Here is an 18,446-nt window from a genome sequence, read left to right as displayed (position 1 = left end):
GTCTCCTTCAGCATTGCTGATTCTTTCGGTGCTCAGAGGCTTAATTTTAAAACAATCAGCTCAACAAAAACAATTTACTTATAACTGTCAAAACTAGTCAATGTTAGCTGGGAAGTTAATTTGCAAGTTGGTGCTGCACTTGGGCAAACGCTACAACTGAGGGCAACCTGAGACTTCCAAGTACTAAATCAGTTCACAACCTGATGGACCTGTTGCTATAGAACTGCAAAGGCTTTGGACAGTAAGAGTAAGTAAAACCCATTCAAACCTATACATGAGGTGACCACGTGAAAACATCTGTAAGATGAATGTGTAAACTTACATAAGGCAAAACATACATAAAAGTTCCTAAACTCTGAGAAGAAATTAATTTTGGCTCTTCAATTAATACCCATGAGACTTGGATCCTTTTGAATGTTTATATTTTTACAGATTCACTTTTGTTTTTAAAAGAAATGAAGAACTAGTCTTGTTCAGTGTTTTGGAGAAGACTATTTTCAATTAGCTACTGGGTTTTTTTTCTCCTTCTGTCTCAAAGAGATGGAATCACAATATCAAAAGCTTAAAGAAATCAGTGGCCTTATGACCACTGACAGACACGGTGGTCCTTTCTCTCAAGCTACTAGCAATGAAAAGCTAATTGCTTCTAGGTAGATAAGGTGAATCTGACTATTTTTCTGTGCTTGCGCATGTTAAGCATTTAGCACAGCAGAACTCTGATTTGGATAAAACTGCAGTGTAAGTCTTGGGCAACAGTAAGTGTGAGCTGCTGCTTGCACACCTTCTCTTATTGAAAAGGCAACTTTATTGTGCACAATTCCTTTGTTTCTGAGTACTCTTAGAAAAGTAAAAATATGACAAACAGAATTTAGGTAAGTGAGGCTTTCATTCCCACATCTCCTCTCCAGATTTGTGCATACTATTCTCACTGGCCACAAAGGGAGTTCTGTTTCTATACCAAAGGAAATAATTTGGTCCCCAATGCTAATATTAGGCTTAGGAGAAAGCAACAACAGTGAATACTTTAAGTGTTCTCACAGTTTATTCGGGCTTTAGTGTAGTCAGTGAAATCAGCTGTTTTGCATTTGGAAAAAGAATCAGTCCTATTGTGTCTTCGGATATAGGTGCATGATGTTTCTTAAAATGAAGACGGCTACATAAAGATTGACTTTGAATATATTCAACAATCCGTGTAGTACACAACAAACTTAAGATCAGAAGCCTGTCTTAAGGTGCCTATTTCTAATTAAGCATTCTCAGTCTTTTTTTTTGCAGTCTGCACAATTGGACATATTTTACTTGCTGTGCAAGCAGAGATATCAGCAAGAGACTGGCACCAAGAGAAAGGCCAGGTCCTCCCAGCAAGCAAGGACAGATTGCTTCTAGTTTTTTTTCAGTCTTTTCAACAGGAGGAAAATAATATCCAGCACCTTGCCATCAGCAGTGCAGTAAAAAATCTAATCTTAGGATCATCTGAAATTCAATGAGTTTTCATATCATGATATATTTTGTGTCATATGTCAGTCTAGCTTTGGACATCGAGCAAGGTGTCTTGTTCAGGGTCTCCAGATGACAGAAATTATTGAAGTACCTTACAAAAGCCTTGATCTAGGGAGATGCGTATAATCCTACAACCACATGGGGTTCCAATTTAAAACACTTTTCACGAAATTTACCCATAGACATATAAGCACAGAAGACCTCTAGATGCAAAACAAGCTTCCCAAAGGAAGCCAGATTAATCTGGTAGCTTATTCTGATAACTGCCTTTTATAAAAGCAACGAAAATGTGGTAGATATTAGTCTATCACGACTTCACAAAAGCAGCTGCTACAATGACATTTGTAATTGTTAGTCTGAGCAGAAGAGATGAAGATAAATAGAATTGTTAATACAGGAAAGGAAGTGACTAAAGAAGATATAATACTATGTTGTGCTATAGGGATAATTACAGGCTTGGGGTGAGATTACCCATCCCGAAAGATCTGTTGTTGGAAATGAGCTTATTACATATTTGCATTAATAATATGCACCCAAAAGTTTGTGTTTGCTAATGAAATTAGGAGATGATGAAGTTGACAGGCAATATTAAATCAGTGAAGAATGGGACTCACACAGGAAAAAAAAAAGGAATCATAGAGTAGCAGAAATGGGATGGAAGTGAACAGAATAAAATGTTAAACCTGGCCTTTAAGAATTAGAGAAATGACAGAGCAGAATGACTTGGGTGTTTATAACCTGTCTGTGGACGAGTTCTTAATACAGGTGTGAAAAAGGCAAGCAAGATCCCCTTCTCATTAAAGTCTTGGCTGATAATCCTGGGAATTATTACTGTTTCACTAAATGTTGGTAAGACTTCATCCAAAATCTAGGCCATTTTTGCTCAGGAGAGAGGTTTATTCCAACTACAGAAGAGAAAGATTACATGGACATATGACATGGTGAACCCAGAGGATGGACTACAGTGGACCCAAGCATTCTGGTTCTCTTACTGTTCAAAGCAGGAACGAGGTCAAGTGTGGGCCCTTGCTCCCTTCTGGATCCTGCACCTGGGTTCTCTCCTGCACAAGCCAAGGTGAAGGGAGGATGCAGTGCACCTCATGCACAGTCAGACTGAAGCTGGGAGCACTCCCAGCTTCACCCCATATACACAGCTTTCCAAATTTCTTTCATACATCTATCTCTGAGACAGAATAAACCTGATGGTAAAGCAGCAGCAAGAGCTAGCAGTTCAAAACAGGCAGCGAGAAAGAATATTGTTGAAGCTAGAACTTAATTACTTCTGCTGTGAAGTGTTTCAAAGTAGATTTATAATCTTTAAAAGATAATAAGTGCTAGTAAGCTGAAAAGAGGCCACAGTGAGGTGAAGAGGGTGTGTCTATAGAGAAGGGGCAGCAGTGAAACGGTGAGTGATAAACCTCCTAGACTTCCACATCATCCTCTCCACACACAGTCATGTTCTATATGTGATAAAATGATAAAAACGCCACAGGATAGCTTGCTTGGGTGACACTGATGGCTCCCTTTAAGAAGTTCACCTCATGCCACTGTTTGCCGATCCCAGGTAAAATGGGCTTGGGAGGCGTGTACTTGTGACAATCTCATGGAACTTGATAAAGAAGATACAAATGTTACTGTAGTAAGAAAGAGGGAGAGGCCTTGTCTTTCCTTAGAACTTGGCATTCTTGCATAAATGAAGTACAAAACACTGTGGCGTGCTTTTGTAATAGTTATTTTCAGTCTGAAGACAGTTTGTGGCATGACAGACACTGTCAAAAGGTAGGGTTGGACCAACACAAATGGGCCCTCTCAAGTGAAAGAGATGCATTTCTTTGGCTCTAGCAAAGAGATACTATGACAACAGCCTACTAACAATACAACACAAAGCTTTAAAATACTAAGTAGTAAACACTACATTTGGAATGGCAATATGATTTTAGAGATACTGTGAAGCAAACCTGACCAACCCACACATAACAGTCCAAGAAGCTGGAGCTGATATATCTACTGTCATCAAAAGGTGTCTGATACAGCCTAGAGCATGGTATCCTTTACCTGCTAACCTAGAAAGATGGGCACCCCTGCCATGGCCATGTTCCTATCACTGTGAAATTGTTTTAACATTGATTCAGTCAGAAGGCTATTGGCTACATCGTTCCCAGTTCCTGCAGCAACCGGCTGTTCCCCGAGTTTCTGCTCTCACAGAACAACCAAACCTAACTTCACTCAGCATATGCACTTTGTTTGAAAAATGTTTAGTCTTTCAGTGTCAGTGATCCCCAAGGCCAAAATGAGTTCAGGGCTTCTGTGAATGTACCAGGACAAGAAATTAAATAGTTGCTGTATTTATCCCCTGTCCCTTTTTACTCTTTTTGTTGTGTCTTGGATTATAGAAAGAATGTGATGTCCAGGGTCTTCAAGCCCAAATCACAGCTCTCACTAGAAACTTCATCATATGACCCTGCTCATACAAAAATATCCTAAAACCCAGGTCTTTACTTCCCACTATATTCACTGCTTTGATAGTTAGAACTCTTCTCATTTTCCAAATAAATGTATCATGATTCTTTTGTCCTTTGGTTTAAATGTTATTGTTGGCGGGGCTTTTTCTCAGTGACATTTACCTCGATGTATTTATAAAGCAATCATATCCCCTCTCAGTCACTGTTTCGTTTGGCTCAACTGCCAAGCTCTTTCATCAAGTGTATCAGACATAATATGAAGCAAGACTCTTTCAGATGTACCAACTGTAAAGAGAGAGATCCAACATATTTGAATACTGCTTGATACAGTCCTTCTAAAAAAGCTGCTTCATAGGAAGAACGGCAGCCAGCTCCTGCAGCTCTGTAACATCAGTGGCAGAGGGCTGTGCTGCCAAAGGTGGAGAATTCAGACCCTGCTGCCAACAAGCACAGTGAGCCTTCATGCCAGCAGCAAATGGAGATCTGGAAGTACACACTAAATTGTTGTTCATTGGGTGTTGAGGGGGTTTTTTCTTCATAGATACTAACATCTGAGAACAATCCAAGTTCACTCTTACAGCATACAGTATATTCTCCTATACGTTGCACAGAGAATGACAGGCAAGAATTTGAATAACTGATGACTAACCTAGTAACACCTGACTATTTTCTGAAGTAAATTATAGCCTATTTCCTACTCAACAGTGGAATATCACTAACACCCTGCCATCTTGCCTGACTCCATTGAGATTTCTAAATACAATATTCCCTTCTCTGATTTCAACTCTTCCCGCTGTCAGGCTCTATTAAGCATAACGAGATCCAGACAGATTCAAGATTAAGCAACTTTTTTATAAAATCCAATTGAGGACTTTCTTACCTTGAGGGTGCAGCAGATATTACATTAACCAGATTGTGCACACTTTCCATGCAAGAACTAAAGGCATATATATATATATATATATATATATGCACAGTGACTTAATTCTCTTAGGAAATAAGTGGGGGTTTTCTGGATTCCTCCCACCACAGACATCATGATCAAGCTCAGCTAATTGAGACCTTGTGGGAAAAAGGTGTTCCTTAGCAAGGCCTTATTTTTCCAGAAGCAATATGGGAGAGCTGTTGCCTAGCGTAGGAAGTCTCTGCAGGTTATTAAGGCAGTAATAGTCACGTGGAGAGAGGGGAACCAGGTTTAAAAAGCTCCTTACTGGCTAGGCTACAGCTTCAGCTTCAGCTCCCAGAGAGACTGCAGTCCCAGAGTGGTGGAACCAAGAAGGAGGAACCCCCTTTCGGTCATCTTCCCCCTCCCCATAGGTACCAGGGAATGGGACAGAGACATCCCTCTTGCTACCTGGTGAGTCTGTCAGCAAGACTGCTTCAGGGCTCTGCAGCTGGGAGCAGAGGCTGTCCTTATGCCCAGAACAGAGCTCATCCTTTATTTGCTAAGGGAGAATGGGTGTGCAGGCTCACTGAAACGTAGAGGAGTGGGGGCATATCTGGGGGCACTGCATATAACACGGGTATGTATTTGATGCATGTGGTGGCAGCAACTGGTGGATGGTATCAGGGGCAGGCAGCAGTGTAGCTGCACATGAGTGTGAAAGCATGGGTCAGGAGTAGGCAGCGGTGTAGCTGCACATCAGTGTAAAAACGTGGGTTGTACTGCATGGGCAAACAGTAAGTGTTTACAGGTACTGTGTCATGACTGTGCACAGGCGAAGTACTTGCAGCATGTATGGCATGAAGTGTCAGAAAGAACAGAGAAAATGGTTTTATGCAGTGTATTTGGAGAAGATGAGGGCTGGAAGTCACAGAGAAACCAAAAGAGAATAGAGCAGTGCATGATAGACGGCTGCTCACCCAGATGAGGGCTTTAGGATCCGAGTCACAGCTTGGATCTTGGAGCTTGAACCAAGAGCTTTTTGTGAAAGCAGAAAAATCTGTAAATTGTCAATGGCTGTCCTGTTAGTATCTTTGTGGCCTAAAGAGAGGAAGGGAAGAGGCCAATGTGCAAGCTTTAACTCTGAGTTGGGATACTTTTTCACATTTGAAGTTTGCAGAGAAACCTGGTATTCCCTGTGAACTCTAGCACCTCCTTCACAATATTACAACACTGTATTATCAGTCCTCACTGACTTGAATAGGAACGGTAGGCTGCAACACCACCAAGAATCCTCTGCGATCTGACCTATTCTCATTGATGCCAGGCAGAAGGGAAGGAAGCTATTTAACATTGGGGAGGGGGAGCCAGTTTCTGCCTTTTGTGCTCAAATTTTATTCCCTCAACAGACACTGAGTGTAGAGTTATGGCTCACAGCTGTAACAGGAGGAGCCCCTGAAAACCCCTTTCTGCAGCTGTATTTAGCCAACTTTTGGCATCAATCACTGTTGTTCTGCCAGCTAATTCTTTGCTCGTTTTAACCATAAAAAACTCAGGTCCCATTTGGAATAGCAGCAGATAGTTAATGTCCTGCAAATACCTCAGCCTGACAATTGAATCCTACCAGCCCCACGCTTGCCAGAAAAGAGAAAGCCGGGCATCCATCAGTCCTGGTGTAGGAGTATTAGCAGCGTCCAGCTCTGCCATCCAACCTGCATCCCACCAGGTTTTGATGTCAAAAGCCCAATTCTACTGTTTAACTAAAGCCACGCTACCAGACAGGGGAGAGCAGCTCAGCCGGGGAAGGAGGGAAGCGGGGCAATCCACACTGGCTCGACCTGTTGCCTGCTACGGCACTTTCAGATTGCTCGACCGGGGACGCGTGTTGCGCCTGGCGGGAAGGAGCAGGTCCGAGCGCCCCGCAGCCGGCAGCAGGACGAGAGCTGGGCAGCCGTACCCCAGGGTGGAACTGCCGTCGGCGGGCAAGGGGCAGCGCCGGGGCAAGGGGCAGCGCCGGTGCTGGGGCAGCGCGGTGCGAGGCTCCGGCCGGCTCCGCGCTCCCCGGCTCCGCCGCCGGCTTTCGGCGCGGCCCGGGAGGCTCCAGCTCGGTCTCCGCCGGCGGCCCCAGGTGCGGCGATGGCTGGGCAGGCTGGGGGCAGCGCCCGGCCGCTCCCCCGCGGAGGAAGGGCGCGGGAAGCCCCGCTCCCCGGGGGCACCCCGGCGGGCGCGGGCGCCGCGGTCCCCCCTCTCCCGCCTCATTTGCATGGCTCTTATTACGGCCGTGCCTCGCTCCTGCCGCGCTGACACCGGCGGGCTGGAGCGCGGAGTCGCCTCCAGCGGGAAGTGCACTTCCGTTATCTGCGCTCCCCCCCTCCCCGCCTCGCCCGCTCCCCCGCCTCAGCTCGCTCTCTCTGGATGTTTAAGGCGAGGATGAACAAACAGATCCAGCCCGACCGCAAAGTGTCGGTGGTGGCCCCCTTGCCGGAGCGCACGGGGCCGCCGCCCCCGAGGAAGGACGTGGAGCTGATCCTGGTGAAGGAGCACAACGGGGTGCAGTACACCAGCAGCAGCCTCCTGCCCGCCGCCCCCGCGCCGCGCTACGGCGCCCCGGACAGGGAGACCTGGGGCAAGAAGATCGACTTCCTCCTCTCCGTCATCGGCTTCGCCGTGGACCTGGCCAACGTCTGGCGATTCCCCTACCTCTGCTACAAAAATGGAGGGGGTAAGAGCACCGCTTGCGAGGTCTTTTTTCCCAGCCCCGCGCCCCAGAGCCGTGTGTCCGTCCCCCTCCCCGCTCCCGGAGTTGAGTTGGCTCAGGCCGCGGTGCCCGGGAGCGGTACCGGCCCGGGAGGCGGCGGCGGTGCCGCTCTGCTCTGCCCCGCCGCTGCCCCGCTCCTCCCCGAGCCCCCGGCCCCGCCGCTACCAGCCCGCACACCCCTCCGAGTTTAACTTAGTTTTGAGCACAGCCGTATGTGCCTTCTGCTGCCGCTTCAGCCTGCTTAACACTTTTTTCGTTCGCAAAAAATAGCATCGCGGGGGGTGGGGGTGGGGGGTGGAATCCAAACCACAAACACTTGAGCAGAAAAAACGGCACCTAGAAAAAGTTAGCACCGGACCACCGAAAGGTTCCTTGAGGGCAGTTTTAACGTGGGATCAGGATCTCTGCCCTCCTTTCTGTAGTTTGGGGCTTCTCCCCCCCTCCAAAGTAGGTAGGAGACTTGTTAAAAACACAACCTCACCTGCTGCACAGTTTGGCAATGACAGCAACAAAAAAAATACATTACGCACAATAACTACAGTTAGCTCAGATGGTCTGGCACATCTTCAGTAAGACCTTAACTCCATCATCCCCTTTCATCTCCCTGAAATACGCTGTGTTGTCAGTGATGACTCCACACTGTGATGGAGTAACACCATCTGCAAGCCGGGCAGGTGCCTGGGGTGCTCTCAGATCACACGTCGGAAGAACAGACCCTGCCTAGCAGATGGAGACTGGGTGTGTGAACGGTGAACGATACCGATAGAACTGCTAGATAGAAAGCATGTTCTGTATGATAGTTATGTATGTCTTGATAATGTGGTTGCCTGGTGATAAAGGCTAATGGTTCACACTTGTAGCATGAAATAGTTGCTTCCTGTGAAAAGCGGAATGCAGAGTGGGAAAACCCTGTCAATTAGCATGGAATTACACCTGTCCTCAGAACTTAATAGGATGCTAGAAACGGCTGCTACTGAAACACTTGGACTAGTTTGGTACCTCCAAAACTTCTGAAGGGAGTCAGAAAATCTCTCTGCTCACCACCCAGACAGGCTGAAGAAAGTAGTTAGTACTGAAAAATAACCTCCATCCTTACTTCATTACATCCAGAAATAATTCTGTCCAGTCACAGTACAGCAGCACAACACATCACAAACCCAGCAGGCTTCCACAGTGTCAGGTGCAGGTGTGGCAGCAGCATCATTCATACCACTCAGTACATATGCACCACTGCCAGATCTCCAGGTCAGCTGGCAATTTTTAGGAAAAGAGATATATTCCCCTATCTCACATTGCACAAGGTGACGCCCAGAGTGCTTCAACTCTTTACTATCATATTTTGAGTCACTTAATATCCTAACCTTCTTCCTTTATAATTTGCTGCTGGCTCAGGCACAGGAGGCAACAGTCTGCAATGCAACTCTCTTGTATTTTGTTTAGTCTCCATGTATTATCTTAGGTTCACTTAGAGTTCAGCTAGAGAAACCTGGGTCTTTATTAGCATCTTTTGATTCAAATACTTCCAAATTGCAGTGGAGGGAAAGCTAACTACTTCACAGCCACAAGAGGCACCTTTCAGTGAAAAGTTTGCACCAATTCCTCCATACCATCAAAGTGAAATCAGACCTTCACAAGCAAAGGTAGAGAGGCCCTATGCTATCGTGGTCTACAGAATGACTGAGAACTGCTTACTGATACAGAGATTATAAACAGTTGTTTGCTCTTTAACAGAGAACAAACTGCAGCATGAAGTATCCAATCAACACCTAGGATGTCATTCTTGAACACATATATAATATCACAACATCCTTTACTGGCACTTAAAAGACTTATTTTACCATAGAATGAACAACAGGATAATTCCAATGGTCAAAACCCATCGACAGTGGGCTTTTCCTAAGGAAGTGTTCTCATGGAGGACACCAGCTAGCTAACCTAGAAGAAGACACATCAACTGTGGCTAACAGGGAGCAAACTAATTTTTACAGTTTGATTGTGTTTGGCTTAATGAAGTTTAATTGCATCTAGATATTATTTTTCTTTTTCTATGCTGTTTGATAGAGTATGGCCATCAGCATATCGGCTAATACTACTCAGTCATGACGGAATTTCCAGGAGAAACCCTGACTGAAAAGTGGGGAATGCAAATATAGCCAAGGACTGGTTAGCAGCTCTCTTTCTTCTCTTTACAACAATTGTCTCAATGGTATCTCAAAAAATTTCCATCTATTGCCTCCCATGTTGGACATATATATCAATTTCATTTAGTGGAAACTCATGTAAGAAATTCAGGCTCTAAAAGTACTTTACTGAGTTGCAAGCCATCTCAGTCCCTTTTTTCTTTCAAACTGGGTTTGGCAGCTTGTTTGCTCTACAGGTAAATTTTCCTACAAGACCAAAGAACATGAGGCAATGGGCAGAGCTATGGGATATCCTTGGATTTCATCAATACCTTTACAGTCTTCAATCACAGATTTTCCTAACCATCTTTTTTTTTTCCCCACACTGCTACTGCAGGAGGGAACCTTTCTAGTACTAGAGCAAGTTTTGCTACCTCAAAATAATAATTCAGTGGGTTTCATATAACTGCTGGCTTATATATCTCCATACAGAAGAGGTAATAAAAATACAGGTACTAATAGACATGGAGAACATTTAATTTCATTATCTCAGTAGTTTTGCTGGACTGCTGAGCAAACTAAAGAGACAAAATCAGGTGGCGTTTCTATACTTGTATAGCATGTTCAGACTTGCACTTTAAAAAAACGTTTACAAGATGCTCATAATAGGGTTACAGTTTGCCTTTTGATATTTATAAGGAGCTACTAGATTAAAAAAATAAAAATAAAATAGATTAAACTTGAATTGGATGGCATGTATAAAGGAAATCAGTGGAAGGAAAAATGTTTCCTCTCCTCTTCTTCCCTCAGTTTCTCTTTATTCTGAAAGCCTCAGCAATTACTCAGCCTCAGCAATTTAACTAGAGCTGACTTGAGACAAAGATAGTCAAATGTGGGCTACAAACTTGCATATCTTCAACAGACTGATAGAAAACAGGCAGTGAAAAGGAAGCATGTTGCAATGCCGTAAGTCCTAAGCCACTGAAGTATTTTAACACTTGTTTTCGCATAGCTTGTGCTATCTAGCAAAAAGAAATTCTGTTATTCTTCCAATATCTACACCCACAAAGGTTCTACAATGCTCTTAGATGTTGAACAACAGCATCAGAGACATGGAAGTGGTAGAAAATGGCATCCTCCTTTACATCTGAAAAAAGTGATGCGGGTGACATGATGACTGTTACGTTCCTAAGGCTGGCTATGATTAATTTAAGATGCCTGGAGACACACTAAGGGCCTTTCCATGCTTGTAAAAATAGGTGGTTCTCAATAAAGCGTGAGAACTTACAGGAACTCAGAAGTATAAATACACACTGTATTCCCTCTTCAAAGTTGAATTATACAAGGCCATGGATGCATATACACCCCCACTTTCTTACTAGCCAAATCCTTGAGTTTCTTTCTTTGATAAACTCCAGGGAAATTTCCTGATTAAAAACTAAACATACAGACTTTTGGGTTAGATCTTGAAGTTCCACACATACAAAACTCTGATAGTTTGGTGTGGTTTACTTACACAAGGCATACACCACCCAGTGGTAGTTACATAGACTTTTTAATGTTAGGTAACTGGAGACAGCACTGGTAACAAAAAAACCTATTTGTATTTTAACAAGCTCCCAGTAACAAAAAACTAGAGAGTAAGAAGTATCCAACGGCACTAAAATGCTGAATGAATAGCCAGAAACATCTGTGTTTTGGGAGTAGCCTGCTGAGAGACCCCAATGGGACTTCTGCACAAAGATAGATGGCAGAATGTAACCCTTCTGTGAACAACTGTGATTTTTGGAAACATTCTTCTGCTGTTTAAAAAAAAATAAAAATAAAAATCCCAAAGCTTTAGTAAGATCAAAAAAGCTAGTTTACTTTCTGGTATCAGTTACCTAATTCCATAGGACATTGCCTGCCTCACAAGGGCAAGTCCAGTGGCTGTATTATAACATGAAACGGGCCACAGAAAACTTTCAGGATAGTTTAGTGTGAACAGACTGGGTGAGATCTTGCCCTCACTGATTTCTTGTAAGCAGGATATGCCCACTATGTGCTCTAAACTACTTTACAAGATGATAAAGAGGCTCTGTACAGATGGTAAAATTCTGAAAGCTCTCATTAAGCAGATGAGACAACACTCCAGAATGGGGAATTTTCAAGCATCACCTTGTCGGTGATCAATAAACACCACAACTTAGATGTATTTGACTGCTGCTCACAGCAGAAAGGAAAAGCAGTTTTTGCAGCAATACTTGTTGTCAGCCCTTTTGTGAGTGTTTCAAGGAGCAGTGTATGTCACTGGAGAAATCATCAACTACAGTAATTTCTACTGGCTATTCTCACAAGTGCTATATCCTCATTATAAGTCATTTCTGGCAAGAGCCCATTTTTGTTTTTTTAAAAAGAGACTCCCTAGCTGTATGACTCTCTGTAAGTGGTCAGCATCAGTGTACTCAAAACAAGTCTTTATAACTCATCCAGCCTTTTAAGTGCTCCCCAGTTCTGTAAGAGGCTATGCCAAATTAAAGAATAAGAAGAGTATTAAAATCAGATTCTTAGCAATTTAGGGAAAGACTTACCCTGATGTTTGGATTACATCTAAAATATTATTGAAGCCAAATGAAGTTGAGTAATGCCTAGTATGATTAACTGATGTGCTCACAGTGGGGGAGGATGATGCTCAGCCTTAGTTAACCAAGCTACTGCAGTTTTTGTACAAGATACTCAGTATTAATGTTTATTTTTGTTTCATTTTCCTGCATAGTCATAGGCAAAATTAGTATTTCCCATTGAAATTTGTGGAAAAATCATTTACCATCATAAAGTACTTTTTTTGTGAGCCAGAGTATTTCAAGGTCAGTCATGTTCAGACTACTCATTAGGAAGCATGTAACTGTTGGATTAGTCACTGGAGACTTATTGTATCATAAGAATCAGATTAAGCTTTTCATGAATTTACGAATAGATGCAGATAAATATTTTAACAATTCTCTAGCTACCATAATATTGACTTTTAATTGCCTCTGAAGCATTATTTTTAAAAGTGTTTTTAGACCACGGTATTTCTAGAAGAAATGTTTGCTTCGAACCACAGTTCACCAGCAATCAATAAACTTTAAATCAGAAGTATCTTACAATGTATCCTAATGCTCCCTTTCCTAGCCATAGTTCCATAAGCTGTAATGCACGACTGAGCAATCCACGGTGCAGGTACCAAAGACAGACAGCATACAACCAAATCCGAATGTCCCCAAACAGGGCCAGCACAAAGCCAGGAGCCAAGGGCTGTCACATGCTGAGAATTACACCTGTGAAAGTACCACCTCCCACAGAGCTCTGAGCCTGGCTAGTGCAGCACTTCACCAAAAGAAAGCTACAATGCTGACCAGCACTACCTTGCCTTTCTACTAGGTTCTGCCCCCTGTGTTTTGCCAAGTGTCTGCCATCAAATTTAATCACTATTTTGAGAAAGAATATAATATGGTGCTTCACACTTCAAAGGCAGATGACCTTTGCCTTGTAATATCAGGGGTTACATTCCAAAATAGCATTGATGATGATAATAATAAATCAACCTTGAAGTAATCTCACTGCAAAGCCTACGCCAAGAGTTTGACTCATCAGTCAATCAAAGCTTAGATGCAAATCTAGTAATTTTGGTTTCCTAACAGGGGGCTTTCAATTTCTTAGTGCATCAAACTAGTGACCTCAGATAGGTTAAACTATTATGCTGATCTCCACACCATGGCCATGAGCTTTGGGCTCCCAGGCATCGTGTGACATTGGGGACAATGTGCAGTGGTGTGGTGTGACAGTACATCCTTCCCCAGAGCTGGATTAGGTGGCCAGCTCACAGTTGTTCCCTTTCCCATGACATGACCACCTCCCTTTCCTTTCCTTGGTCAGCCACGGATCATCTGGTGTACAGAGCACAGATTCACCTGGGCTCAGCAGCCCTGTAGTTCACATGTCAGCTACTTCTCTGAAATTCCCTCTTCTCCTCTACATGTCGTCTTGGCTCTGAAGAATAAATCTTCAGAACTGTAATGTCTGCAGTGTTATAAGCTACTATGTCATACACCTACTACATAGAAAGCATTATGAATGGTCAGTAAGGAAGAACTGAATCTTTTTCACCCAAATCTTCCATCAATTCTAAAATTCTAGTTTCTGACTCTGGGGTAAGATATAATGAAATAATGTATAAGCTGTATAGTATGTACACTAAGCTATAACATTGTCAGACTGACAATTTTACAAAGGTTCTAGAGATATACAAGCATAGACAGGTTCTAGACAAGATTCACAGTATTTAGCTTGACATTACACCTTAAGAGAGCCACCATTTGATTAATGTGGGGCAAGCATTCAGAACTGATCTAAGGGGTGCCCCAATCAATTACCAAAACTGGTTTTCCACCTTTGCTCCTCCACATTACAAAGACAATAAAAACGCTGGTGCGAACCAAATGAGATGTTCTGACAAAAGCAGGTATCTCTTTCTAAGCACACTGAATGAACACATTTCAATTACCACTCAGAAGCACTTTATTTTGAAGTAAGAGACAGAAAAAACATTAAGTAGTAAACTTAGTTCCATTGTTTGGAAATTTAAAATCTCTACTCATGGTCTTCTCCCCATCCTCCTCACCGCTCCATCATTCCTGTATGCCCTTCTCAATTCTGCCAAGAAACTGAAGTAGTGAAATATCCCTAGAAATCCATTCCAATAGGATATATATTCCTCCTGGAGAAGTGAATTCTGAAAGTCACAGTAGGAAGCCTCCTACATTCATATTAACACTTATTAAAACAGATTCAGGAGTTTCTTATACTTTGGCTAGGGATCTCAGGTTTTGGATACTCATTCAAGCTGAAATAGCAGGCAGTTAAGCTTCATCTGTTTCTAGTCTGTTTTTTCACTAACATCTTTTTAAGCTCTTTATTAAATTCGCTGGGAGCAATGGAAAATAAAAAGGCTGTATTAGGAGTATAGCAGCCAACAGCCCTTCTTTACTGAAGAAACCAAAATATCTCTAAGGAGACTGAGACATGGTCTACATGGTTTTGAGGCAGAATTTCCCTTTCATCTTCTGGCAAAATAACACAAACCTGTCTGTCAGTTCAGTGAATATGTGAATAGAGCTCTAGCAGTTTAAAGATGTTATTTCAAAACAGATACTTTCCTCCCCATACCTAAACCAATACAAACCAGAATGGTAATAGAATTACTTACACATCAGGTCAGAACATACAGAGTGTTTAGATATATATATAATTTATATATGTGGGGGAAATGATGATTAAAATCAGTCCACAAATTACTGAACTTCTTCCTGTGAATTAAAATGGAAACAAATGGTTTAAAGAATTTCGATGAGTTCTAAGGAGCAGCATCAAATAGCTCATGCCTTCATTTTTGCTGTGTCTAATGAGAACACATCAGCAGCTCCCAGTTCTAAAGCCTTTGTCACAGGTTAACCAATTGATTAAATAATTAAGAACTGTAGTACGGCTCTCTAATATCAGTTTGGACTGGAAACTCCATAGCATTTACATACATTGTAATTATTAGATGATGATATACCTAACTGCTCTCAGCACTATTACAAAATAATAAACCAGACCCAAATAAATTCTATATTTGTACATGTATCTATATTAAAATATTGTCATTCAGGAGGTAGGAGACAAATTTTAATGGAGTGTCTTTGCAAAACAGTTCTAGATCTTTCAGCACTACCTTGCTCTCAGTACTTTCCATTCTCTCTGTATATATCCTTCATATAGAATATACAAAACCATGATCATGTATTTGGGGGAATCTTTCAAATGACTCTTGACTTCTTGACTTGAAATGTGACAACAAGAAATTATTACTTTTATTAAAGCCGAAATAAGTTGTATTCAGGACAACTCCACTGCCCCAATCCAGTTTCAATGAAGAGTATGTAAAGATTCCAAGAATATCACACTGATTATAAACCTTCAGTATCCCTTCCTCAGGGCATTTGGAGACAAAGGATTCATGTTAGTAGCCTATTACGTGTGTCTTGACAACCTGTAATTCCCTCCTCCAACTACAATTCCTTAATATTCGCCTTTCCTTCTCCCTGCTTCTAAGTCTTGAACTTTTTGTGGCAAGATTTCATCCTAATTGTGTAGATCTTACACACTAGTGCCAAGTCAGAATGGTTTCAAATGAAAGGCTTTACTGACACTCAAAATTTGACATCCTAAAAATGGGTATCTGAGTCCTTCAGGAAATCAGCACCAAAAGTGACTAGACCCCCAGTAATGCTGAATAATCCCTGTTCTCATGAAAATTCCGGAGAGATAACTGTAGTATAATTCAGCATCTTAACTTTTGTATAGATTCAACATACTTAATTTTAGCCATACAGATTTTGAAACCTTTAATCTGTAAAGAAGGGAGAAGGAGGTGGGGGGAATGAAAGGGAAACAGTTAAGTTCCATGCCTTTTGACATATTATTCTTCATGAAGACCATAGGAAAGAACCTCTAAACTACTTACCAAAGTAATCCTTTGTTTTATTTTCACTCTTCCTTCTCCTTTTGCCTATTCACCATTTACACATGTTTTGCAATCACTGTCCTGAAGCATGACAAAGGTGACAGCACAGCACACAACTTTGAGAACTAGGGTCTACCATTCAGACACTGAAACTGTGAGCAGGGAGGTCTGGCTATATAAGCCACATACTTCTTGACACTCATATTCATCCAAAGCACACTACCAACTTTCCAGTGCATGGAATTCCATGATAACATATTACTAAACAAAACTCAGACAGGGTTGAGCAGACAGTTGTCTTTTGATATTCCATAACTTTTTTATGACTAGTGTTCTGATTGCTGGTATGCAGTAAGACAGGCTGCCTGCATTATACAGTAAGTCTTTCAATAGATGGTAATTTTTCCAGTGCTTCTACTCTTTAAGGCTTTATGAGCACAACCACTCACTTCCAAAAGCACAAGTGATGGCAGAAGCTGTGCTTTTAATGTAGGTATTAGCTGGTTGCTATTGTTTGGCTATTACTATTAAGAATATACGCTAATTTAAGTGTCCAAAATAGGATGCAGCACTCCCAGACCGGCGGTGGTAGGCTACACAAATACAAAGCCTTTCCTGGGCTGCTTTGTTATAAACCGCTTCCCTAGAACAAACCCAGCATCAGAAGAGAAGTACTGGTTTGATCCTGCCCCACTGAAGTACACAGGAGTGGTGATTTCAGCAGTGGAAGAATATTACTTCTTTACAGTCTTTATTTCAGAGCTAGAGAAAAATATTGCATGATTTCCAAGAACTGCAATTAGTGACAGAGTGAGTAAAAAGCCATGTCTTGCTATAGCATTCTTGTTAGTTTGAGAAACAGCTTTTGTGGCATTGATGTACATGAAGGATTGCGGCCGGGTAACTGCAGAGCATTCATCTTTACTGAAATCTGCGGAATGGTAGGAAACTGCTGATTTTCTTGCCCATCAGCAGCGTGGAAGAATACACCCTATCTGATTGCCTCACTGACCATACAAACAAGCTGTTACCATGGGCCTAGCATACATACTGAAAAAAAGCAGCCGAGTATTGCATATCTTATTTTTTGCTAGCTATTTATAAGTTCTTCTGCACCTTCTGAACTATGTGTGCCGAACAGCACTTCACTGCTTTAACTTTTATTTATCTTTCTCTCTTTTTCTCTTCTGTAATCAAACACCTCTTGCAGTGTGCATCCTGAAGCATGCCGAAGTGACAACACATCTGTATCTCGAGGAAAAGTATGATACTGATTCCAGTAAAAATTCCTGTTCAATAAAAAAAAGGAGAGGCTAGACTTTTTCTGATACACCACTTGAGTAGAATAATGGAAAACTTTTTTCAGACCACAAGGTGGAGCAGTAGATCCTTATAGAGCTTAGTAGATTCTAACCTGATAATGAATGTAACAGCCACTTACTGCATTTATATAAAAATAAGAAACTGGAGGACCTAACAGGGTGGCTTATGACTTTCAAATACAGGGCTACCCAGTAATAGCAAGGATTGTTCCCAAGCAGACCCTTCTTGGATTTCCTGAATCATTTCATTTATTAGGACATTATAGAAGTGGCTGCTTTTTAGTGATGCCTAATTCACATCAAGGATCTCACTTGTCAGCATGGCTGCAATGACAGCAAGGAGCCAATCCATTGATAACAAGATGTTACCCCCTGAACACACCATTTTTTAAACGAGTGAAACATTAAAATGGAGATACAGTCTCTTCCCCCCAAGAAATGATACAGGAGGAAATAATTTCTCAAATACTAAGTTTAGGAGGTTGTTCTCTGCAGTTCCCTCAAAAGATTTACCTTTGGAAAACAAACAAGCTCCACACAGACTTTCAGTACCATTCTACAGTAAAGAGCCATGGTTTATTTTTTTCTTCTTCAGTGTTAATGTAATCTGCCTTCCAGCAGGTCTCAACGCCTTGCCTTCTTGGCAGAAGCATCATTATTTCACAACACCAGTAACAAAGCAAAGAGTTTCAGTGAGCAGGAACAATGAAGTATATTGGGCTAACTGTGATAACAGAAAGTTCAAGGCCAAATGTTATCAAAACATCAAGTTCACAGCTTAGAAGCTACTCCAGAGTATCTCTGCTACATGACTCTTCGTCAGTATGCAGGGCTTTATCTACCTACTGATGTCCAATAAGACTGATGCTAGAAGA

General features: G+C 42.1%; 1 protein-coding gene across 1 annotated transcript in view; it reads left to right on the top strand.

The window, feature by feature from the left end:
* Nucleotides 1-7,108: 7,108 nt before the first annotated feature.
* Nucleotides 7,109-18,446, top strand: part of SLC6A2 (solute carrier family 6 member 2) — a 71,796-nt gene continuing 60,458 nt past the window's right edge. Inside the window, 2 exon segments of the mRNA XM_074912976.1 lie at nt 7,109-7,216; nt 7,219-7,567. Coding sequence (XP_074769077.1) covers nt 7,109-7,216; nt 7,219-7,567 — 457 coding nt within the window.

This window comes from Athene noctua, chromosome 9 (genome assembly GCF_965140245.1).
Source record: "Athene noctua chromosome 9, bAthNoc1.hap1.1, whole genome shotgun sequence".
In the NCBI taxonomy this organism is placed as follows: Eukaryota; Metazoa; Chordata; class Aves; order Strigiformes; family Strigidae; genus Athene; species Athene noctua.
This window is presented reverse-complemented; position numbering and strand designations above follow the sequence as displayed.